Genomic DNA, 24,817 nt, shown 5'->3' on the forward strand with positions numbered 1-24,817 from the left:
TCAGTCAACAGCAGGATCACAGTCTTACAACATCTTATCCCCCCCAAAAAAAGGCTTCAAACCACTTCAGGAAGAATTTGCCTCGGTGAGTGTTGATTGTAATGACTTTCAGACAGCCACTAACAAAAGGTTTGTATATAAAAAAAAAAAGGCGCGTGAAGAATGCTATTGGTTATTATTTCAGATTTTTTTTTTAATTTTTTTTGTCGTATGTCGTGTTCATTAGCAACAACAACCGCTGTTAACATCAATATCTAATGAGCCCCTCTAATTGCATGTCAGGTTTTTTTTTTTCCTTTTTCTGGGGGGGCTTCCTACATGCATTATCATTACACATTTGTATTTTTTGCAGAGATTCGTGCCTCCTTATTTTGTGGCTGCGCATACATAAACATGAAGCCAACAGAGATACGTGGAGAATAAAAATATTCCACTTATTGAGTGAGCGGCTCTGACGGCAGATGTGCACTGCAGACAGAAACCATCCGTTCCTTCAATCATTGTTTAACATATGTACAAAGTCAACCGGGACAAAGCAGCCGCGCCGTGCCTGACATAAATACTTTATTCACCCCCCCCCCCCCCCCCCAGCTTACCCCTGATGGTACAGTACATATATGTAACCTTGGTGCTCCTTCTTACAGTTAAGGTTAAAAGATCTTTGATGTATAATCATTTGAAATAAGAGCTACAATTGGCGGCGGTTCCTATTGACCTTGGTGAAAGTGTTCTTCAAAGAAAATGTTGCTTTTTAGGGCAATTTCTCTCATCCCGTCCTATTTTTTGCCTCCCCCCCTTCCTTTGCGTGGCTCAGGCTATCCATCCCCTTATCAACACAATTACCTCTTTTCCACAGCCCAATAATGAACCAGCAGGTGTGTCTGCCACACACCCTTCATTAAGAATCTTCAAATGATTTAGCGCTACAGTTGACCTTTTGTGCGCTCCGCCTCTCCTCCCCTCTGCGCCCCCAAACTGGCCCATCGATCCACATAAAAGGCCGAAATATTACTCTGATCTGACAGTGTAGAAAGGTTGTGTGTCAGTCACGATAAGGGGCCCCCCTGAAATTGATGCAAGATTGTCAATAACCATGGTGACTGGCGAGGTGTCTGGATTGAAGGTTGGGGGTTGGGGCCCGCTGAAAGAGCTAAAATGGTATTTCTCGGTTGGGTTCGATCAGGAGTCGTGTTGGACCAGCAGTCAGAAATTGCATCCGTGCTTCTAGTTATGTTATTGTTTTTATTACATAACACATTAAAGCTTCTAGGTTCCTTTGTTCGTATTTCTCCTTGCCTGAGGTCCCAGGAGTTCTGCTAATAAAGACATCCACAGATAGTGAGAGATGTTTAAAGACAGGCACTGGATCCTTCGACTGTAGCATATAGATTTTATCCTCTTCCTTTCCCTTCCCTTTCCATTCTCCCCACTTTTCTCTATAACCCCCCCGGAGCCCTCTGCTCCTGGCTCGTTCGCCAGTTGAATCACAGGTTTGAAGGATTGCAGGTGAGTGGCCAGTTGGGTAGTTGGCTGTCCGACTAAAGGGCCGACTGTCTAGTTAGCTGTGTGATTGAATGACTGGCAGGCTGGTCGGCTAGATGGTTGCTAACCGGCTGACAGGCTAATTGTCAGACTGTCAAGCCGGCTGACGACGGTACTCTGGCCAGCTGACTGACTAATTGTTGTGTTTCAGACTGTATGCGCCATCCTGCCACACTGGAGCAACACTTTCGCTGATCATCAAGAGCTGTGTGTGTGTTTCCACTACAAACAGGATAGAAACAAGAGATAGAGCAACGTAATCTTTCTGTTCCCTAATCTCTCAAATAACACCTTGTACATGAAGAACCACTTCAGGATTAACTTCGAGGCTGTTCACATTTGGTTTTACCATCCGTCCACCAATGGACAGCTTCCAGCCTGTCAGTTTACACCTGGCAATAACATGCACCTTGAGTCGCCTCTCACCTCCCTGCCCGATATTCAAATACACCTACATCACTAGAACAAACAAATATAATCATTTTACACTAGACAAAAAAAAACCTTCATGTATAGCTTTTGCCGAATTAACAAGTAGGCCCGAATAGCTGTAGACGGTGTTTCTCCAATGGCTACAAATCTCAAAATATAGCATTTTTTTAAGGGAGTCTGGTGACGTTTTTCACAGATGACAAAGATATCGCCTTGATTAAAAACCGTTTACCGTATTTAAAAAATTTGACATGATTAACTTCAATCCGTTGTGTTCAATACATTTGATACAAGTGTGTTCAAACTGCTGCTGGGAGGTTCGACGCGGGCGGGCAGGTTTTTTACAGCAATGCCGCAACAAACTGACACTTTTTACAAGGAAAGAAACATCTTCATGTTTTACATTTACTGCCAAATTTACGAGAAGGCATCAGTGATGTAGAATTCGCCCAAGCTGGTTCACAAAGATTTTTATGTTCCTCCTCATGGTACAAACTCCTAAAATCACACCATTTGTTAAGGGATCAATGGTTATCTGAAACAGAGTGCATTCACAAACGTCTGCAGCTATCACTGGCAGGTTAAGGGAGCCAAAAGATGTCATTTACATTACAGTAGACCAAATGGAAATCAGACAGCGATTAATACATTATGATTGTCGCGGTGGCTTCAAGGAGGACGGCAGTTGAGTAGGCGGTCGTTTTGGCCAAGGACACGTGTGTGTACACACCGCTGACAGAACGTGGTCACATGTGTCCCAGACCACCTCTGAATGTGAATGTGTTTTCTCTGTTGCAGGTTTGTCGTGCATCAGTCCAGCTCTTTTTTTACTATCTGCATCATTAACTTTATTATGAGGTTTAACTTTGGGAGAGTCCAGGACGGGGCAGTGCAGCACCAGCATACAGACGAGTTGTGTTAGTACATATTGAATATTTCAACTCCCTCTCACAGTAAAAAAAAAAAAAGAAAAAAAGAAAGCTATTAAAAACCTTACCCTCTTTGATAATGAGGAGAACGTGTTCCTGCTCTGCTTCTATAATTTTTGGGGAAGGCTGAGTTCTATAATCTGAGGGTGTTAAAGTTGGAACACTGCAGTCGAGCTCTTTTCCAACTAGTGCTAGACTGGAGTGTCCTGTCTGGTTCTCTCTTTTATTCTGTTTTATACCTTTGCATGTATGTCCCCACTCTCCGCGAACCTTTTTTCAAGGAGGTCTACACGCTGACTTTGCCCCCCACACACACTCCCCCTCCTCAGGGCAGCTGAATCATATGGCTTGTCGGCTAAGCATCCCCTTGCAACATTTTTTTACCTCCCAGGTTTGCCCAGTTAGTCCTTTCAGGATATCAGTGAGCATAATCTCCATTTGCTTTAAAGAGAGGAGGATGAAGTGTGAAGTAAAAAGTCTCATTATATTTTTAAGCTGCCAAGTGTGAGCAGAATCCCCTCCACCAGGCGGCTCCCAGCTGCCTAGAGAGCCGCTGAAGGAAGCGGGGAGTTAAACAGGGGGGGATCAGAAAAAGGCACCACAGAGATTCAGGACCAAAAAGGAAAAGTCTGCCTCTTTATAGTTCCCTCTCATTGCCAAAGAGGCTTGGTGCCTGTCCAAAACTGCACGCCCAGCTGCGTATTCCACACTTCTTTAACTTTGAACATATGCTGGCTTGCAGCGGACTGATCTTCTGTGGTGTCCGAGTAGTTCTAAGTGTCACCTGGTGGACAGAACGCCTTAATGGTGTCCCGCTCTGCATGGCTTAGTCGCACACTGATTCTACTCGCCCAAAGAACAAACATTAAGAAATACGTCTCAACTTTAACATCCTTACATTTTTTTTTACCAGTGCATACAAAAAAAAATTGTTGGATCAGAATATATTACCACGGCATGGTATTCCATTCATTATCCTCTCTGCAGATTATAAACAATTTAACATATCTAAGAAGTCTCAATGTTATCTGTTGTGCTACTCAGTGCTGTGTCCAATACCTAATTTATACATCAGGAGGACTCGGAAAACAGAGAGGCTGACGTCCCCGCGGGTCAGGGGGAAAATATAAAGTCAGGGAACACACAAAACAAAATCCACATCAGACAACGCCTGGGGGCTAGCAGTAAAAACCAAACAAAACCTAAACTGTCATCACAGATAAAGCATTATTCGTTTCGGAGCTTTCGTAGTAATCACTCAAAATCAGCGGGGAGAGGTGCATACAAACAGCTGTTTCGCTCTCTCCCTTTCTCTCTTTTTAACTGTCCTCGCTTTCCCTTCGCTGTCGTTGCCCCCCGTCGGCCTGTGGTGGATCGCTCCGATGAGGAAGTTCCATTAACAACCACCAAGAGCAACAGACTAAGAAATAAGAGATATGTTCTGTCTGCATGTCCATCAACCTCCTCTGCCCCGTTTTAGTACTATGAACAGCGTGCACCTACACACGGACACACAAACACACACACACACACAGGACACACAGTCCTAATTTAGCCGTCCTCATTAAACCGTTCGCAGCACAAACAGCAACATATTCCCAAATATTTAGACATTGCGTGACCTGACCACGCTCCCTTTTTTCCCTGTTTTTTTATATAGTTAGATGCTACAGCTTGCAAGTTATGTCCTTTGTGCGGCACAGTTTAGCTAATAAGGCTTCCCCAGCCATGAAATCACACAAATATACGTCCTCTTTGAGCTCGGTTGGCAAAATAATGGATGACTGTAATATACGTTGTCATTAGAATGTAAAATAGACTGTAGAAAACTGTGGCGGTGGTGGGGGGGGAAATGACAGGTCTTAAACAATAAACATTAACTTAAAAATATAAAAGCAGAGCACTGTTTAATGAGTGGCAACACAAAGATCTGTCATCCCTGTAAGATGCTGACATTAAAACTCTGCATCTCATTAAATACACAATGAGATCGTTACTGTGTTCTTACTTATGCGAACACGTTGTATCTACTTGCATTTGAGTTCTTCGTCAAGCGTGGAATCACATTTGGATGCCTTTTTTTTTTTTCCTTTTTAACCCTCTTTTCTCTTTCGCTCTCCACCATCCAGCCCTCCCTTCCACGAAAACTTCACCTCATTTGCTTTCCTTTGTTCTGCTTCTTATCCTCCCATCATCCCGCTCCTGTGTTCCCGTCTCGGGCCCTGTGTCAGCTGAAAACAGCCCTCTCAAACCCAGGCTGAACCGATGCGGATACGGAGTGGAAAAAAAATAATAAATCAGCGCGGCTCTACGGACCTGACCCACACCTGCCTCTTCGCCTCGCTGTTATTCTGTCCCGGGACTTACTTCCTACACGGCCCCGCTGAATCCCAGCAATTTGCTCTACAGCTCTAGCGTTTAAATGTTTAATTGAACCACTCATATCCTGAACTGTGGCAGTGTGTGTGTAATAGCTGAAGGAGGCTGAGGGATGGTGGGATGGGAGGCAGAGGTCTGGATGCTTGAAATATGACGGGTTAGGGCGTGATGGAGATCGAGCCAAGGTCTAAAAATGTGACCTGCCGATGACGCTCCCATAATACACTTACACTATCTCGCCATCATCGCTCATGCGATGACATAATGTCGTAGTTGGCTATCGGCAGATCATTTTTCATTCGTCGTCCCTCACATGTGTCCACAGATGAATACACGGAGGCATGTACGCATATAGAGGACCCAAGCTGCGGAAATCAGAGCAGTTTTAAACCTAAACACTACCCGCTAACCAGGGCTTTACACTCCCACTAATTTGATCAAGCCCGGTCCAAAAAACGTTCAGCTGCTGAGCATAATCTAGTTTACTCCTCTCCCTGCAGATCTGTTTGGATACGTTTCCATAACAATGAAAAAATGGTTGTTACCTTATTGAATTCCCATTATCTCAGCTGCACCTTTGTGGTAGTTGCAGGTTTCTTATCCATATTTGTTACCATGTAGCAGCTGAATAAAGGCTGCCCTCTTCTATGCATTATTCCCTGACAAATTAACCAAAATGGCTCACAATGTTAAATCCCTGGATCGGTCCATTTATCCAGATACGGACATAAAGTTAATGGGGTCTGTTCTGGACCAAGACCCGTGGAAATCCATTCGTTGGCATTTATGTAATCCTGCTGACTGACTGACCAACCAACCACCAGGTGGAGGTACTAAAAAATGTAGACATAAATAAATAAATGTTTTATCAATTCATTCATTTTTAAATGTTGTTTTACTTTCCTTCTGCATTAGGAGAACAAATGGATGGAAAGTTGAGTCCGTGTCACATTTTGAATGGCAGGGTTAAATATGGGGATTGTGGGGGATGTTTATCACATTTCATAAATAAATCTAACAGCTACATTTGATCTTAATATTATTTTTGGTCATTTAATGGCATATTCATTTACTTAGAGAGTAATTTAATCTTTAAGTTTATTTCATTATTTTTTTTTCACTTTTTTGTCCATTCTCGCCTTCCGTACATGCAGAGATCCTCTCCACATTCGTGCAACGCGCTCCATGCTGATTTTCTCTTTCCTTCCCAACTCACATACCCAACACATACATAATGCCCACTCCCCCTCTACATGAATAACATAAATGTATTCAGCTCAAGTCCTCCGAGCTGGAAAATAACATCAGTCAGGAGGCCTTTGACCCTAGCCCATGGCAGTAAGAGCATGTGACAGTGAAACACAGAGAGGAGTCGTATAGAGAATGCTTGTGTGCGTGTGTGCGCTCATGTTAACGTGCTCGCCACAAAGTGCCTCTGTTTGTAGATGTTTATGTATGCACACACATGCATTCATGTGTGCGTGTGTGTGCACACTAATAAACTCTAAAGCCAGTCTTCATGCTTTAGGGGTGTTGGCAGTAGATCTTTCAAACTGCTGTAGTTAGTCGCGGTGTTAATATTCGCTGCACTTCAACACCTCGGCCAGCGATGCTATTGGCTGCGCTTTATTCATGGTCATCTCGCTGAGTCGGCTCAACAGCCGGGGCCTTGGTGTGGTAGCAAATCTGCTCACTCACATCTACATGTGCTGGCTCAGTTTGTCTTAGTTCATTAGAACGATTAATCATTTATATTAGCCCAAGAGAAGCAGGATTATGAGGCGATTTCTTATAACAGTTGCCAGGCAATGGATGCCCTTAACAAGTTCAGTGTGTGCCCTCCATTGTAGCGGTCAATGGTCTTTCTTCTCGTGTTCTACTTCTTTATTTATGTGTTGTAAATGAAACGATTACTTATTTATTCGTTCATTCCATAAATGTACATGATTTCGCTTTGCAGCTGTGACTCAACTGCAATCAACTTTAACTGAAACGGACACAGGATGTATGGTCCAAGGTTTATTCCAGGATCTTGGCTACATTGATGGACACTTTGCTCTGAATAGCACCGTCCTGCTGAGGCGTAATTGTCCACCGGTGGTCCGCTAATCTCAGCGAGGCAGGCACACTGTGCCCTCTCCTTCAGCAGCCACAGGATATGAGATGCTGATCAGATTTCTATAATCAATTTACCAGAGCAGGAGGTATAAATCCTGTCCATTCACTCATTTTCCCTTTGCCTCTCTCTCTCCCCAATCTTTCACCCGCTCTCCAACTCTTCCTCCCCTTCCTTCTGCCCCCTGCTTATAGTTAGATGAATAATTCAGCAGCCAATGTGGTGAAAGGTGGAGTAAACAAGTCTATTGCCTAATATCCCGAGAGGCTGCCAAAGAGAGACGAGTGAGGGCAGAGAACTAGCAGAGATAGGGGGGATGGAGCAACAGAGACGGAGGGTATCTATGGAGAATGGACATCCAGAGTCTTTCCTCATGACCTGCAGTCATTTGCACTTAGATTGACTCTGAGGTTGCGCCAAAACGGCACAGCTGGCTCCCACGCTTCTCCCTGCTCTCCTCTCTTGAGCCACACATTGGCAACCATTAATAATGAAATCATACAGTGAAACGCGACATCTGTGAGATAGGGTGGCAGAGAGTTCAAGGCCCCTGCTTCTCAGAGGCGAGAGTTCCCGAAACAAAAATGAGGATAAAAGCAGAGTACACTTCATGCCATTGTATAATATGGGACGTGACTCTCGGTCCGCCTGCCGGATGTCACAGAGAATAACTCTATTCAGGCTTGGAGTGCGGAGTAAGTAGCTTTTATTTTGACACCGTCAGGTATACAGGGACCGATGCCTAAACACGAGGCACATACAAATGAGCAGCACAGCTTCTACGCTCATAGTAAATCCAATACGGAGAGAATTCGGAGGACACGGCGTGCTTATATAACGAGCAAATGTAATCTCACACTGGAGTTATATTCACTGATTATGCAAGCAGAACTACTGATTGATGACTCACCCAAAATTCAATTATCATTCTAAACAGTTTTATCTGGAAATTAGATTTGGATGTTTTAAAAAAGAAAAAAAGAAAGCACCGCGTTAATTATACAGACAGAAGGTTTCTGGTCGGATCTGTTTTGGAATATTTATGAGGACAGTTGCACTTTTTTTCTGTACGTTGATTAAAAACCTTGAAGTTGGGGGTCAAAACCTGGAGTTTAACGCTCTGAATCCAGAGTGTCGGACTGCCCATAGCAATTGTGAATGCGTGTGATGGATGTTGCATGGTGTGTGTGTGTGTTTCTGTGTTTTTTTTTTTTTAGGCGAGGGAGAGAGCTGTACTCACTGGCATGGTCTGGCTGCCGTGGAGGGCACTGATTGCAGACTGAGCCTCGGTGTGTGTGGAGAACTTGACAAAGGCGCAACCTGAAAAGAGAGAGCAGATGCACACCGCACACATGCAGGCACACACAGACACACACACACACACACAGACACAGACGCACAAACACACGGTGTATATATGCAGTAAATGTAATCAATCAAGTCAGTTTAAAAGCCTACGGTATATTAATAAAGGATGTTGAATTATATTTGACACCGCAGAAAATCACTGTGCAGTGAGAGGCTCTCATTGCACAGCAGGCTGCCCCACTCTGGGCATTAGGCAGGCAGACAAGCAGGCAGGAGCTGCAGGCTAAGAGATTGCACTGATGAAGCAGAAAAGCATGCTATTTAGCACCACATGCCTGTCTGTGCATATTAAATAGTAGCTAAACTGGCTAAACTCATAATGTTTTCAAATAGAGGAGAAACCACTTCATCTGAGAGTTCAGCGCAGTTTATCGTTTCCCACAACAGGATGTTACGATCAATATTTGTGAATACGAAGATGCATGTCCAAAGGCCAGAAAACCACAGAACCAACACTCTTAGCTCTGGTGTCCTAGAGGAATATAGTGAGGAGTAGATAAAGTAAGGATAGCTTTAGAACTCACAAAGTGAGCTGTTGCACATTAATTATAAAATGACTACACCGATGTACAGATCCCTTCTTCTGGAAATATCCTCAGCACTGTGGCACTTACTGCCTTTGTCACTGACTGCCTGAGTTTATATTAAAACATGAATTACACTTTATCTGTTTACTCTTTTACTCTTTTTGGACGCGCTGGGTTGAAGGCTGAGACAAACTAGTACAAATGATCAGTCGTAAAAAAAAACAACAACCCAAAAAACGACCACAGTCTTGGTGATACATGTGTGCAGACTATACAGTGCGCCCAACACACTGCTCTTCCTTTCTCTTGAGTGAATTTATCAAACTTAAAGATGGCAGAGGAACAAAAACAACACATAAACCCTTCACAAGGAAGCACGTGAGGACCGAACGCGGCTCTGTTGCAGCGAGGTGGCAGCGCTAACTACTGAGCCACCGTGTCCTCTCATAATTATACCCTATTTCACCTAATTTCATTTCATTTCAAGTTTCTTTTCTATTCTTATTTAATCTTTCATACTTTATTCTTCTTATCATCTATCCTGCTTGACCCAGCCGCCCTGCCATTCTTCCACTCTTAATGGGCTTACCCCTGTGGACACCAGCCAATCAAGATGCCCATTCAGCTGTCAAACCGCAACCCCCCTATTGAGATATGGATAGAAAAGAGCTCGAGCTCGGCATGACCTGTACAAGGACTTTGCTACAGTCATACAAACTATACGGTGCTTTACATATGCCGTTAACTTTTTACTCTGCAAGCCATGCATCGCCTGCCTACTTTAAAATAAAACTGAAACTGTGCAACTCACAAGCTAGGGAGCATCAGTTTATATTGTAATAAGCGTCTCAACCAAATGATTTGACTTTGACTGGTTTACATGATAACAGTTTTACTAAAAGTGGGAAAGGGTTGCGTTTCACAAAATGGAAGCACTGATATGACAACGTTGTGGACATGAGTCTGCAAAAACACTTGAAAATACTGTAGTATGCATGCAAGGCCAAGGACGGGTCAAAATATGGAAACAAATTATTTGAATAGATCATGCCTCTACGGTTTTGTCTGATAAAATAGATTTTCCATTATTTTTCACCAATGGCACCACCAGGTCTCACCACCATGTTATCACCAACCTTTATAGAATTGCATTGCATTTATAGCCCGATCTTTTTCGCACGAGGTCAGTATAAGCCCGTGGCAATGGTTATGTATGCTACAGTACATATAGACAGCAGATGATTGAATATTTTAATAATCGTCAAATAGTTTCTGGCGAATCGGATAGTATTTTTGCTTGAAATGCCCATCCCTAGGACATTGTGGTCTAAGTTTGTAATTAAACACGCACACCACTGTTTCCTCTGAAGAGCGGCGAGAAATCACATCACAGTAATAATGCAGCAAATCTACACTTTTGTCAACAGCACAAACAAAGCTCAATAAGCCATTGTTCTTGTTGTCCCCCTATTCGCGCATCGCTGTTAGGCCGAAAACGTAACAGACATGCGCAAAGCAGGGCAGTGGTTGTCAGAGGATTCAGGTACTGCCTGGTTGGTGGTGGGCGCGGCGTTTTCAAAAGACTGAACTCCGCCTGGTTTCAAAAGTTTGCATTTTCAGACAGAGTACAGGTACTCCAAAGCCATGAAGAGGAATGCAACTTCCAGTGGTAGAAGAAGTATTCAGAAGTGTGACTTAAGTTTAAGTAGCAATGCGACAACATAGGAAGATTTAGTTCGCATCAAAGATGTCATGCAGAACATTCAGGATCAAACAATATGTATTACTTGATTATCGGCGCCTTTATGTGCAAGCATTGTTTAATGTTGCAACGTCAGGATTTATGTCTAAATGATTAACTACTAGTAACTACTGCTGTCGTATGAGCGTAGTGGAGTAAAAAGTGCATAATTTGCCTCTCAAACGTAGAAGTAGGATGAATAGAAAAATACTCAAGTAAAGTACAAGGACGTCAAAAATTGTACTTGATGGAATGTACAACTTCCCCTTGGCTGCCCCCTTCCTCACAGAGGGGACACTTGAATTGTTTTGACATCCATCTTTTTCCCTCCTCCTCCTCCAAACCACTGCAGAGTAAGAGCGCTCGGGCTTCAAACCCCCTTAGATATAATTCCACAACAATTTCCATAAGCGCCGGCTGGGGAATAGGCTTTAGAGACATGAAAAACCACTAGTCCCTTTGCTCTTTGCTGCATGTCAGAGGGAACGGATGTCTTCAAAAGTTTTTTCGGCTGCCTGAAAAAAGCCCTGCGAGATATCAACACTACAGTAGTTACAGTAAGGGCATGCAGCGCATCCGTAGGAAAGAGCCCCTAAGATTAACGCTTAGTGGCAGAATAGTAAAACGCGGCTTTGTAATGTAAAGGAGTTCCCAAAGTGAGACATGTGCTGAGGAAGAGTTTGTGATGGCACAGTCAGCATTTTAAAATGACTCACCTTTTTGTTAAGGCTTTATATCAAGCTCCTTGTGCAAAGTGTTAGTTAGTAGGTCTCTTATAAGTGCTAGAAAGATGTTTATTAACATAATTTTACGATGCTTATTAACATTATTATACGCTTATACCCTCTTTCTATTCTTAAGCTCTATCGAATAAAGGCAACCCCCCATAATGGGTTATTAACCACTATTCTTACTGTTAATAGGCTGTTAATAAGTGCTGAGTAAACACATGATAATGTCTGTATGAATTTTAATAAAGAAACAACAACAAACAGTTCATGGTGAACACTGACATAATAGTTATGTAAGTTAAACTCAATGTGTTTGTGATGCTATCATCAACTATAAGAATCTTTCAAGACTTTTATATACATTTATATACAAGGGCCTTATGTGAGGGATAATGCCCATGAAATGTGTCCATTATCAGGAATAAATGGGTGACCCGGAGGCTAGAACTGTCCAACGCACAATTAATTTATGTTTTAATGCTTTTTTGCGATCAGTTTACAACATTTTTTCACAAGCTGTAACTCTGATTCCTCAGCACACCCGATTGTTTGACGAATAGCTGGAACTGTAATTACAATCCCATAAGATCCTTATACAAAGGCTGCTCACCACTCTAGTAAATAGGACGCAGCCTCAGATACGACTTGACAACGGGAGATAAACTGGCCCAACCAGCTGTAAGCTAGTATGTTATGCTACGTTATGCTAGCAGAATTCAAAGTCAGTAACTTTCGGTTGGTAAACAGGTGACATCATGTGGTGTTTAGAGGATGGTGCACTTAAGGACTACGCTCACGATTGTTAATAATAATCAGAAACGAGTATTAACCCAGACCATGATGTAATACCTTGTTACTGTTGCTTATTGCAAGGACCATAATATAGAGCATTTTCTCATGTTTTATTTTCAATCATTGCTATATTTCATGGGATAACAATTACTGATAACATGGGGCGTCTTGTTTTGCTGGTGGTTACCCTGCGAGTTGAGAGTTCTGGTTTTGCATCTGGCCTTTGGACTTTATCCAGAATATATCCACGGCTATGCAAAATCTCCCTACCCGTCTTTAAACAAAGACAAAACTCCACTATTAGCTCCTTTGAAATGATGAAAAACATAGATTTCTGAGGGTCTGCTGCCACCAAAACAAATTACGATAATTTCTCTTCAAACTAAACAAAAGGATAATTTCCAACTGACTCATTTCCCACTTAACGTCTCGCAGTTCCTAATTATGAAAGTCAGGCATCAATCAAACCGTATTTGATACCTTAGGCTTAACATTTTTGTCACCGCCTGCAGCCGACTAGCACATCAAACAGCGCAGCGTGAAAATGTTTGTAATTACACGGAAATGCTTTCTGACCCATATCCGCCGCATATGTCACATATATTTCACATACCCTGGCTGACGTAGACGCTCACACACACTGTCACTCCTCTGCCAGTGACCTAAATAGTGCTGACAGCTGTATCATGGCTCCTACCTTTGCTGTTTCCGTCAGGACCTCTTAGGACCGTGCACTCCTCGATGACTCCGTAGGGTTCGAAGAGGCGGTAGACGTCCTCCTCGGTCTGTTGTTTGTTCAGCATCCCGACAAACAACTTCCTGTCTTCTGGAACAAAACAGTGAGACAAAAGGTTAAATTATAACTTTGACCTCAATTATGAAACCAATTTGAGGAAATACAGCGGTGAAAGCTTGTCATTTCTTCTTTGGAGCTGGGTCTAATTTAAGAAGAAGATTTAAGTGAACACACATTTGTTCACCGAGCCTCGATGCAGATGAGTAACCGTCCAGTTTGTTTAGCACTGCTTGAGTCACATCGTATCCTCTTTTTTTTTTTTTTTTTTTCCAAGACCGATCATTTTAATCGCTCGTATAACTGGGTTCAGTCCCGCATGTGCACATATATTGTAGCTGCCGGGGGTAAGTGGGTGGTCAGGGGCTGCAGGGAAGAGCAATGGGAAGACTAATGAAGAGGTTTCTGCACACGCGCACACACACACGCACACACACACACACACACACACACACACACACACACACAGAGGCACAGAGACCCGAGACAATGAGCAAGTCTTTGGTCCTTTAAAAGCACCAGGGGCTCCAGGCAGCTTCAACCTCCTACACATACCACAGCTATACTAGCTGGAAACTCTCTCTCTCTCTCTATTTTACCCATTCTTTCTCCCGGTCTCTCTTTCTTTTTTTCTCCCTTCTCTATTCATCTCTCTCTCCCCTCCCTCTTTTCTGCTTTTCTTTTTCTCGCGCTGATTCTACATTTTTTCCCCCCCCTCGTTTCTTTTTCAACCGCCCCCCTCTCTCTCTTTATCTCTCTCTTACTCTACTAATTGCTGCTGATCCAGTGTTTTTTTGTGTAGCCAGAGAAAATATTTCAGTGTGCTCTTCAGTGAACAATGGTGTGTCTCTCTCCTGCGAGCGAACGAAAAGGCTGGGAGACATGCCATGAATAACGCTGACTTTTCAATAGATAGCTTGTATGCTATTGAGTCCTGTTAAATGCTGTGGGATCTGATCTTTACCTTGACCTGACACACTGTGTTTACTGATGTACTCTGGCCTTGTATGATTAATGCTACAGTGCTGCATGTCTCTGCTGGCAGCAGAAGCACTAAAACCTTCCCTTTATACAGATTGTTTCTCCAACTCTGACCCGTGAAGTCACAGCGGAGAGACGGGAGCGAGAGACAGGACTAGCGCCTGCCGCTGTGAAGGGTTTGGGAGCGGCATAAATCGCTGCAAGAGGTATTGCGCGGTGTCAGGGTGACCTGTGACGACTACCGAGTGTGTCGTGTTGTTGTCGTTTCCCTGACCCAGACACAAGCCGATACCCACGTTCCTGCAGCGGGCACGGCAGCGAGTGTGCGCGAAACGCGGCGCCCAGCTAGGGTTTCAGCACTCAGCAGCACCAATGATGCACCTTTAAAATAATCACCCGTGTCAGAGCGTTGTCTAGGGAGGGGCGTCCCTGGTGCTGGCTCCTTATTGCAAGTGGCAGGATCAGAGGCTATGTATCAAAATGGAAGTGATGCAATGTGACATCTGTCAGGGTGGATTGGAGAGCATTTATCTGCAAAAAAAGGAAAGCCCTGAACTGGAAAATGAAAGGCCAAGATGGTCCTTCCTTTTGCTGGAGGGAGAATATAAATTCTGAGGTTGGATGTGGGAGATGAGTCAAGGAAGTGGGGGAGGGGCCGGACTGCACACATTCCCCCTGAATGCCGCCAGACCACATCGCATATACGCTCCTGTATACAGCTGGAAGAGCCACACACGGCACGAAGGACCACCGAGCAAACCGCCGCCGCGCCCTTTGCGTTCCCCCATGCACTTTGGCTCTAACTACCATCGTCAAGTAGATGATGAGAATCTGACAAGTTTTGAATTAATGCATGACCTTTATCAATTTCGTATGAGCTTCACCCTGGCGATCCCACCGCGAGCAGCTCGGCTCGTCTTAAAATATGACGCCACATCCATCCTTTCAGCTGAAAGACTGCAAACTGGCACGTCACCTCTCCAGCTGCATGGAATAATATTTATACGACTCAAAGTATAAAAGGATCGCCGGCCACTATATATCACATCCCCTGTGTGATGCTGAGTCTCACATGCTGAGTCTTTTTGTCACACAAAAAGCCTTAAAATACAGAAACTGTCGTGTTCAGTGGGCTGGATTTGCTAATCTGAACACACATGCAGGAGCAGACCACAGTGTGAGAAAGATGTGCCGGGGACATTTAGTAAGAGTTTCTCATCTGTGGCTGAGAGAGTGATGGAGTGCGTGTTCTGCAACGTGAGTGCGCTTTGGAAAAACAAGCTAACAACGCATGAAAACAGATCATCGAGGAGATCCGTTCCACCGTCTAAGGGTTCAGCCGCGGCTGCTGTCGACTAAAATGCCACCTTGGGAGTTTTAGGTGTTGTGTTCATAGACCAATTGAAACATTATCTCATTTATCTACAACGCTGCAGCACAGGCTGTGTGCAAACAGACACATGGAGAGAGAGAGAGAGAGAGAGAGAGAGAGAGAGAGAGAGAGAGAGAGAGAGTGTGTGTGTGCAAAACACCTACAGCCATTTACACATGTCTGAAGGGGGGGGAGAGAGAAAAAGGGAGCACGGGAGGGAGAAAGGGAGGGAGAGAAACGAAAATTACATGAACTAAGATGTCATCTCAGGCTGACATGGAGGATTACAGATGACAGATGCCCCGCCATGACCACAGCTAACTACGCCATAATAACAATGAAATGACTTGTCTTCGGGGCAGCTGTTCTTTAGACTGGTGCTGTCTAATGTGTGTTTTTTTTTTTTTTTATTATTTCTGAGGACTTCACTGATTCAAACCCCCCCCCCCCCCCAAAAAAAAAACACTGACACAAATCTTCACCACCTCAATTTATAACCAGCGCGATTGTTCAAAACCGCTTTTGCCGCTGACTTCCCGCCGCTAGCTCACCACCACCACCACCACCTCAGCTTCCACCGTTTTTTTGATTTACGTTATCGTGCTGCTAACAAGCCTCCACGCAGGAGGCTTCTCGGCTGCATTTCTCAGTCGCCTGTCTCGCACGCGTCACAATGGAACATTCTGTATATTCCCCGTGTTTCGATCAATCCAGCTGTCCGCGTAATGGCTCACAATTTATTCCGGCTATATGCATTTAAGCCTGACCCGAAGCATATTTTCTTCTATTTTGCGAGTGCGACGACAATGGCTGTGCGCTGGGTTGTGAGTGCCGCTTAAGACACAGATGACTTACGCTCAGTACACCCTGAGTAGACAAATCCAAAAGACAGGAGCTGGTTTTAACTGTGGCGCTGCAACACTTACCATTAATCCAGTGTCACGTGTTTGTTACTGTACTAAAATGGAAAGCGTGTATATTTACACAGATTGTGAAATCCCGATCTTTATCTTGATGCGTCTTTTACTGGAGTTTCGGCACGTTTGTTCTGACGGCAAAGACGGACTGCGTGAGTGCTGTCTCACGAGCAGCCTCTATGGATTCATATCAATAACGCAGTAGAGTAAATGCGGTATAATACCTCTCCCCACTGACCTGATATTCACTGCATAACGTAATCGACCAACTGTAGAAGTAAACTGGTCAAGACGGCCGACCACCCAGAGCCTGGTTCTGCTCGAGGTTTCTGCCTTTCAAAGCACAGATACTGTATCTAGCCAAATACCAGCGCCTCACGTTGGCATCAGACCCGAAGCTGTCAACCGAAAGCGTCATTATTTGATGACCCGGGGATGCGACTCAACTCTCAGGTATCTTTCTCCAGATAGTTGCATAGTGTATCTTTAAAAGCAATTTTTTTTTTTTTGCCTTGCTGCTATCGGTAAATGCTTGGTCACGGCGGGAATTCTTAGGTCTCTGTAAATAATATTAGAGAAAGTAAGGGGGGCCCTGAGACAACTTCTGTTCTGATTTGTAGCTATGTGAATACAATTTGACAAGCACGATTTGAATCAATGTAAAAACGTACGTGACGTAGTGTGCTCAAAAATGTCCATAAATGAATAATATATATGGGTCAAGCATCCCAGATAGTTCAGGCATGAGTGAGTCTGATGGAGGCAGGAAACAAAAATTGACATGGCCTACTTGGTCTGGATTAGGAGTGACCTGTATCTGCACAAAATGGCTTACTCATAGGATGGGAAAAACTATCAAGCCAAAGTCAACTGTGTTTTAACATAATTAATTCGAAGCGATGTCAGGAATGTTTCCAACTGAATCGTGTTTCTCAGCTCTGCGAATTCAACTGCAACCCTGAAACATTCCGCCGAGCTGAGAGGTTAAAGCATGATTAGCAGAAAATGCTGCTCTGGATTACCCTTTTCTCTCTCAAGCAGCCTTTAGAAAAAGAAAAAAACAAAACAAAAAAACAGCTGAATCATCTCTCCGCTGCAGCCACTCACCTGTGGTAAATGCCGCCTGCTGTATAGATGAATACGAAATAAGACAAGAAATTATGAGCTGTTTTTTCTTGCTTACATCACGCAAACAGAGCCCAGTCGACACAAGTGCCATCTTGAATTAGGGCGACTCTCTCCTCCTCCGCGGTGTTTACAGTGAAAAGCCATCACCTAAACAATTCGGAGGGCTCTAATAACCGTCGGCGAGTTAACTGTGAAAGCTGTGCGGCACGCTGGCATTAAGATGCATTTACAGCTCACTGTGGCAGAGGGCCGTATGCAACTCCATCGTGACACACACCACTGGCATCCTGAAATTCACCCCCCATCATGTTTAATTTACTCCGAGTTACTAAACAGATGCTTGTTTGGAATAAATGCATTGGAAATTAAACTCCGGAATAATGAAATGGCAGCGCGCTGCCTGCTTATACATACTGGAGATTACCGCATCCATTTTGACCCTTTTCCTAATCAATATGAGCTTCTCCAGTGCGAGCGCGTTGGCCCTGTGTGAAGTCTTTGAGTCGCTGCGCAAAAAAATAAATAAAAGCAAATTAAATCAGTAATATTTCATATCTCGATTCTCCACGCTGTGCTCGGACCATTACGGCGCGCGCATGATAAAACAATACAGCTGTAATTCCCTTCCCCTATAAATGCGCTCGCAAATAGCTTCATTTGTTACATAATGTTAATTTCCAGGGAAAGTTTGAAGGGGTCTCCTCTCCGTACTGCATACTGTACGTACTTTCTGTGGCCACAGTGCAGTGCAGGAGACTCTTTTACTGTATGATTACACCGCAGGCTGCTGAGGATTTCGAAGGTGAAATGAGACGTACTGAATAGAAACGGGGCAGGGCAGGAGTTTTTTTGGGGAGCAACAAGAGAAAGAAGGAAAAAAAAGGAGGGAGCTACTGTAGGGGAAGCAGAGGTTTAGAGAGAGAATGAGGGAGAGAGTTAATTTTTTCGAAGGGGGAGTGAGAGCGAAGTGCCCGTACTGTAAGTTGATGTGCATACAGTCCTGCAGTCCTTGATAAGCCGGGATGGATGAAAGAGGTGCACCACAGGAGTTGGTAAATCATCTTGAGGGGTGGGCGAGGATGAGGAAAGGGGAAGGGCGGGAGGAGATGAGGGGGGGAGGAGGGGAGGAGGGGATGGGAATGTGGGGTGATGCGGGGAAAGGAAAGGCGTACCGACTACCTTAGGTGCTCTCTGGTTTTCAAATTTCCCCTTCTCTGTCTGTCTCTTTCTCAATCGTTGCAACAGCGAGGGAGGGAGGGAGGGAGGGAGGTATTGTGACAGAGGGAGAGAGCGTGCTATAGAGAAAAAGCACTTGTCAGAGGGGATGGGGGAGGTTGCTATGACAACTACTTATACAGCGGGCTGTCAGTCATGTTTCATTGGAGTTTGGAGAGGAGGAGAGGAATGGAGGGAGGAGAGGAGTTAGGGAAGGAGGGGTTGGAAAAGGGGTCATTTCTCCGGCTGTCTTGCCGAGCCGGAGTGTAAATTTGACTGTCAGGCTTGGAGATAAGGACAAATTATGAACAATATTAGCCGGCCGATAAAAGGGAACAATAATGAATGGATAAATATATTAAAACCAAATGAGATAGCATCCAGGCAGAAACAGGGGCCCCAAGAAGCCATCCAGGTTTTTTCTCATTTGGAGGGGAAGATAAGAGCCGGAGAGAGGCTGTGAGGAGGGGAAGGATCCACCATATTACAAGCTAGCTAGCTGCCGCAGCGCACTTCCACGTCAAAAGGAAAGAAAGAAGGAATCAAAATCACTTTGTAGCCGGAATACCAAACACTCCGGCTTCCTCTCTCTCCCTCTCTCTCTCCTTCGCGAGCCCATTATACTCCTCCAATGAGCAGGATGCCACACAATAACAGTGTCAGCATGTGTTCAAGCATAAGAAACACAGACAGAATGGAATGAAATTAATTAACCCTAAGAGATCACAGTGCTTAGCCAGTGGAATTTAATCCAATTTATTACATATAGGGATCTAACTAGGGTTGTGTTTGGATTAATGAGATGGTGAGTGTGGATGTGTCTGTGTGTGTGTGTGTGTGTGTGTGTGTGTGTGTGTGTGTATGCGCACATGTACAGTACATGGGAGTGTGTACGGGCGAGTACGGTACAGGATCAGCGGGAGGAACGGCTGAGGTGTGAGGTTTGGCACAGCCTTAGGGTGAGACAACCTCGCCAAACGAACTCCTGAATAACGAGTCTTTTATATGCTATGTTATCGCCAGCGAGGGGACACATTTTGTCATAACGCTGTGGAGACAGTACGCCGCTCGTAGGCTCCAACCGGCACACCTTAGGCTGCGCAAGAATAATTTTGTTTACCGATTCCTAAAGTAAATTAGCAGTCCTGTGCGTACAGTGCTTGTATTTGCAGCTGTCTTTTGAAGTTGGCATGCTAACCCACAGAGTTGACAGCACAAACTGTAAGGCCTACCATGAACCGGCCCTAATGAGGGAGCTTATTAGTGCTGTTTCCCTCTCACAACTTTGGAGATGTTGCTTGGAAACAGCATTGCAAAGAGAACAGTACTGTTGTTCCCACGAAAAGAAAAAAAAGAAAAAGACAATGCCATCAAACCCAGCGCTCTCCATTGTGTAATTCCAGCAACAAAGCAATGCAATATTGACTTTGGTTGAAACATATATGACTGAATAAAGAATTACAGAGGCTGCACCAACATGTCATCATATGTGAATGGTAAAAAGACCGTATTTCATTGTGATGCTTGCCAAGTTGCCTGTAAAGTCCCCAGCCTTGTTCTGCATATATTCAGACTATAATTCAGTTTAGACGTGTTCCCTTTATAGCAGCTTCAGGGGCCTGCTTCTCTAACTCAAGCAGCACCTACACTGACACCAGCTTGATTTCATGTCATGGTTTCATTATTTTGGTGTCAAGGCTGCTCATTGGCAGCTTGGCTGCGACCCATAAAAGCCATCAGTAAAAATGCCACTGAGCACTGTGTGCAGGGCCTTGATAGCCGTGCTGCAAAAGCTGCGCATCTTTCACTAAGCACTCCTCTGGGATGGATTACGCCTCAGGGTTTCCACATACATGTAAGCACACTGATACAAGGTTGCTCATATATGCATACATATTGTAAACATGCACGCCGCTACACACAAAGTAACCATAAAATGATATAGAGACACGCTCACAAAAGAAATAGAACAGCCCGCAAATGCAAGTAGCTTTATCAACAGGCAAACGCACAATCGTATACAGGACACGTTGTATACATACAAATATAGGGTGTCAGGAGGCCAAGGAAACACTTTCTACAAACAAACAACGCTGTAGTGAGTGGGAGGCTGCTGTTGGCAACTGTTGCATCACGGGCCCTATAGCGTATTAGTCAGGCCAAAGAGCTCGAGATCAAACTATAATGTCTTTGGAGACCAACGATCATGAATTCTCTCTGTGCTGCTGGCAGAAAGAGGATGATGGCTATCACATATGACACCTAAAAGCCTCACCCACACATCTGCACATGCATGCACAGGACCTCCTGTACGTCACTCCGATATCCTCCACGGATTTTATGCATCAGTGCAATCTAATGGCCGCTCTGCTCTGCGCTGCTGGATGCCTTAAACGCACAATTACAGTTTTCTGACTCGGGGTCCACCACGTAACTCGAATGCTAAAAGAAACCTCTGAGCTGGTGTAGGTGTAACTGTTGGCATGCATATTTGTCCCCTCCCCACACACATACACAAACACACACACACCTCAGAGCAGAACAGTTGAAAGGCTGAAGAGTAGAAGGAGAAATTGCTTAAAAAATTGTTTATCTCCACCATATACGTCTCAGCAAATTTACACTCGATATGATAACAAATGTGAAATATTACTCGCAGCCTTGTGTTGAATTCAGTGTATTATGGCTGCAGTCATAAATCCTGAAACTGCTGCGCAAACGTGTATATACGTAGCTACTGTATATAAACATTTACAATATGGCAGCGCCATTTATATTGTCTCCCTTCATAATGCCATCTGAAGGGCGTTTTGGCATCCGTTATGATATGGATTTTCAACCCCCCCCCCCCCCCCCCTTTCCCTCTATCCCATTTATTGCCATTCTTCTCCCCCCCCCCCCATCCAGATTGTGTTCCTATCCAGTAGAATGGGCCTTTTACCTTTGGCAGTATTTAACACAGCGCTCGCCTGTTTCTTAATTATTTTCTCATCGCTCCGCTGACACTGATTCATGAGGGTAATGTTGGACACACCCCCTCGGCCAGCCCCCTCAACCAACCCCCACCTCTTCCCTCTAAACGCACAGTTTCTCTCTCTTTCCCTCAAAGCGCGGTGGCTCCTTCTCGTATCATCTCTCTGACATCATTTTTTTTTTCCCCTCTTTGTCTGATTTTTTTTTGTCCGTCTCCTTCTGCCTCACTATCTCCATCTCTGTTCATTCTCACACATCACCTTGTGATTATATTGGAGGGCTAATGAGTTACCTTCATGGTAGCTCATTAGCCTTCATGGTTGCTCTCGAGTAATTACCTCTTTCTTTTTCTCATACGGAAGGACAAAATTGACTTATAGCGAGAGACAACAAACTTCATTACACACTGAGCCAAAACTGAGCCCCATGTGATATCCTGCCCTCCTGATCTGATTGTGTTAAATATAGAGTACAATACCAATATCCTCTCACCTCCTCACCTCTGCAATATTGCAAAATATAAACTCGTGCCCGAAATAAAAAAACAACCTCTACCTGGGAGGAAGACAGTGGAAAGGTTGACTGACAGGCAAAAGCAGCGATGGAAGGAAAAAGAGTCAGACTTAAAGGTTATGAAATAATGCTCAACTATCACAGACATGGTAATATACATGTGGACACAAACAAAACAGAAAAAGGTGATGAGAAAAACGTGAAAAGGCTGCATGAGCACGAGAGAAAGAGACAGAGAGAGAGAAGGAGAAATTGAAAGGGACGAGGCTTAGGAGATAGAGAGTGAGGGGGCCATGCCCAACTCCAGCTCAAGAGAGAGTGAGGATGTACCAGAATATGGGCTATCTCTCTGAAGCTTTGTCTGCCAGAGCAACTGAGCTGGCAGATGACTTTGCTGCACATGGACAAAAGAGGCTTACAGGCCACCCTGCATGTCAGCTTTTCCCCCGGCCCGAACACTGAGAGCTGTAGGGTGAATATAGGGTGCGCTCGAGCACTCACCTGCCTCGACCTACAGGGACCTTGAAGAAAGTGGATTCAGATTTGCTCTGTGCATGTGACACCAGCCAGCAGCTTCGTTTTTGCATATACACCAGTGCAGAGCGTCTCTCTTTGCTCTGAAAAAACTGCAGTGTTAACAGTTATGAGATGGGGAATTGCTGTTGCAAATGCATAAATAAATACATAAGCCCTAAAGCATGTCACTGGTGTACTTTTATATTTTACCACTTCCGTATTATTAGTTGGAGCCGATTCTTGATAGGAGGCGAGATGCTAAACTTAGAGCGCTTCCCGCTCTCGGTGCTGCCGTGTGCTCTTTGTATGCACGGCCTCTGTAGTGCTGATGTGACTGCAGGGGGAGAGCCTAACCCTGTCAGTCACACTGACAGCTGAGCTGTCTTATCTGCTCTCTATTGGCGATGGTGCGCTTTAATTAGGCTAGAGGGTCAATCAGAACTTTTTTTTTTTCTTTTTTAGAAGATGTGATTCCACTGAAACATTTCATGATCCGGGACAGGCAGAGTGTTTCAGGGGGCCTGAGGCAGAACCGCACACAGGACTTTCTCCACCTCAATTCTCCCCCTCTGATCCCGACCCGTCTGAATGATCAGATCTACTTATATCACATATCTTTTCACGGAGCCCTGCGTTGCTGAAATAATGAACCCCTGGAAAGGTTTTCCACAACAGGGCTTCTACATCATGTATGAGAAAAAAGAAATGATTGTACTGAAGACACCTTCCGCTGACACTAACTGCTATAGATGCAATGTATAACACACAGCTCCCCCACTGGTTCCTGACATGGAAACCTGACATGACCTGCTGTTTTTCAAGCAATTCCTTTTCGTCATTAATATGGGAAGAGGATGTAACAGGTTTGTCTGCCTCGCCGTTATCACGTTGCCTCCATAACAAACGCTTACCTCACCCGGATGAATCTACATCATGTGTGCGAGCAGCAGGTCGTTGTTGTTGCACCACGTTTGAAAGAATAACCCAGTGAGGAGGAAATTCAAATGTTTCCTTTGCGAAATGAACAATTTACTTCTTGCTTTCCTTCGCCTTTTTATTTTTTGTGTTTTCCCTGCCTTGCTTGGATAAATGCATTTCAATTTTGTCGTTATGAGGCTCTACCATCAACTACCAAATTGTCTTCCTTAAATTGTCCCTCGCAGGTGCGTAGCGCGGCAGAATACACCGTTGTCATCGACTCTGCTAAAATAAGCACCCTGTGGCATATGTTGTGTGTGATTTTGGGGGGGCAATAACCGAAAATGTCAGTTTGCATTGTAAATCTAATTCATGTTTTTTCACAGGGATCCTTTGGGGCCCCTTTTTGCTCGGCAAAAGTGTTCATAATCAATTTTTGAAAAAATAAAAAGAAAGAAAGGGATTTCAAGCTAGACAGAGAAAACACAGGGTTTTAGATTAACTACTGTTTCTACAAAATCAGCACCTTTGTGTATTCCAGCTTTCACTTTCTACGGCATGTTAACGTCGCACTTTCAGTTTCAGAAAACTTGCTTAGCTGACTGCGAGATGCATACAGCAACTGTGCAGAACAATAATTCCTCCTTAAGTCTTCACAATTGTTTGCTCCACATTACCAAACGTGGCACGAGTCCATCCATCTGTCATTTGTTAACGCGACAACCTGCTGCGCTTACCGATACAAACGTGATATCAAAAGGGAAGCGCCTGAAATCACACTTATTATCCTTTTTGACTGATGCTTCGTAGCCTCGGCTTTGGCATTACGTCCGTAGCCATCTTGATTTGGAGGCAGGAAGGACCAAGTTTGAACGAGAGGTTGGCCAGTGAGAGATTATCTGACCGAGAGCGGGAGGTAGCAACCGCGGTAGCA

The 24,817-nt window shown here is 44.3% G+C and overlaps 1 protein-coding gene across 14 annotated transcripts in view; it reads right to left on the reverse strand.

Annotated features, from left to right (window-relative positions):
- The window catches only part of celf5a (cugbp, Elav-like family member 5a), a 192,266-nt gene that overhangs the window by 23,926 nt on the left and 143,523 nt on the right, over positions 1 to 24,817 (reverse strand). For 10 of the 14 annotated variants that reach the window (XM_030432840.1, XM_030432849.1, XM_030432842.1 and 7 more), the window contains exons 4-5: positions 13,255 to 13,383; positions 8,639 to 8,718 (exon numbers count right to left, since the gene is read on the reverse strand). In XM_030432840.1, the coding sequence (XP_030288700.1) occupies positions 8,639 to 8,718; positions 13,255 to 13,383 (209 nt within the window). The remainder of the gene's footprint in view (positions 1 to 8,638; positions 8,719 to 13,254; positions 13,384 to 24,817) is intronic. The other 4 variants (XM_030432850.1, XM_030432843.1, XM_030432848.1 and 1 more) reach the window with 1 other exon arrangement.

The sequence above is a fragment of the Sparus aurata genome, chromosome 11 (genome assembly GCF_900880675.1).
Source record: "Sparus aurata chromosome 11, fSpaAur1.1, whole genome shotgun sequence".
In the NCBI taxonomy this organism is placed as follows: Eukaryota; Metazoa; Chordata; class Actinopteri; order Spariformes; family Sparidae; genus Sparus; species Sparus aurata.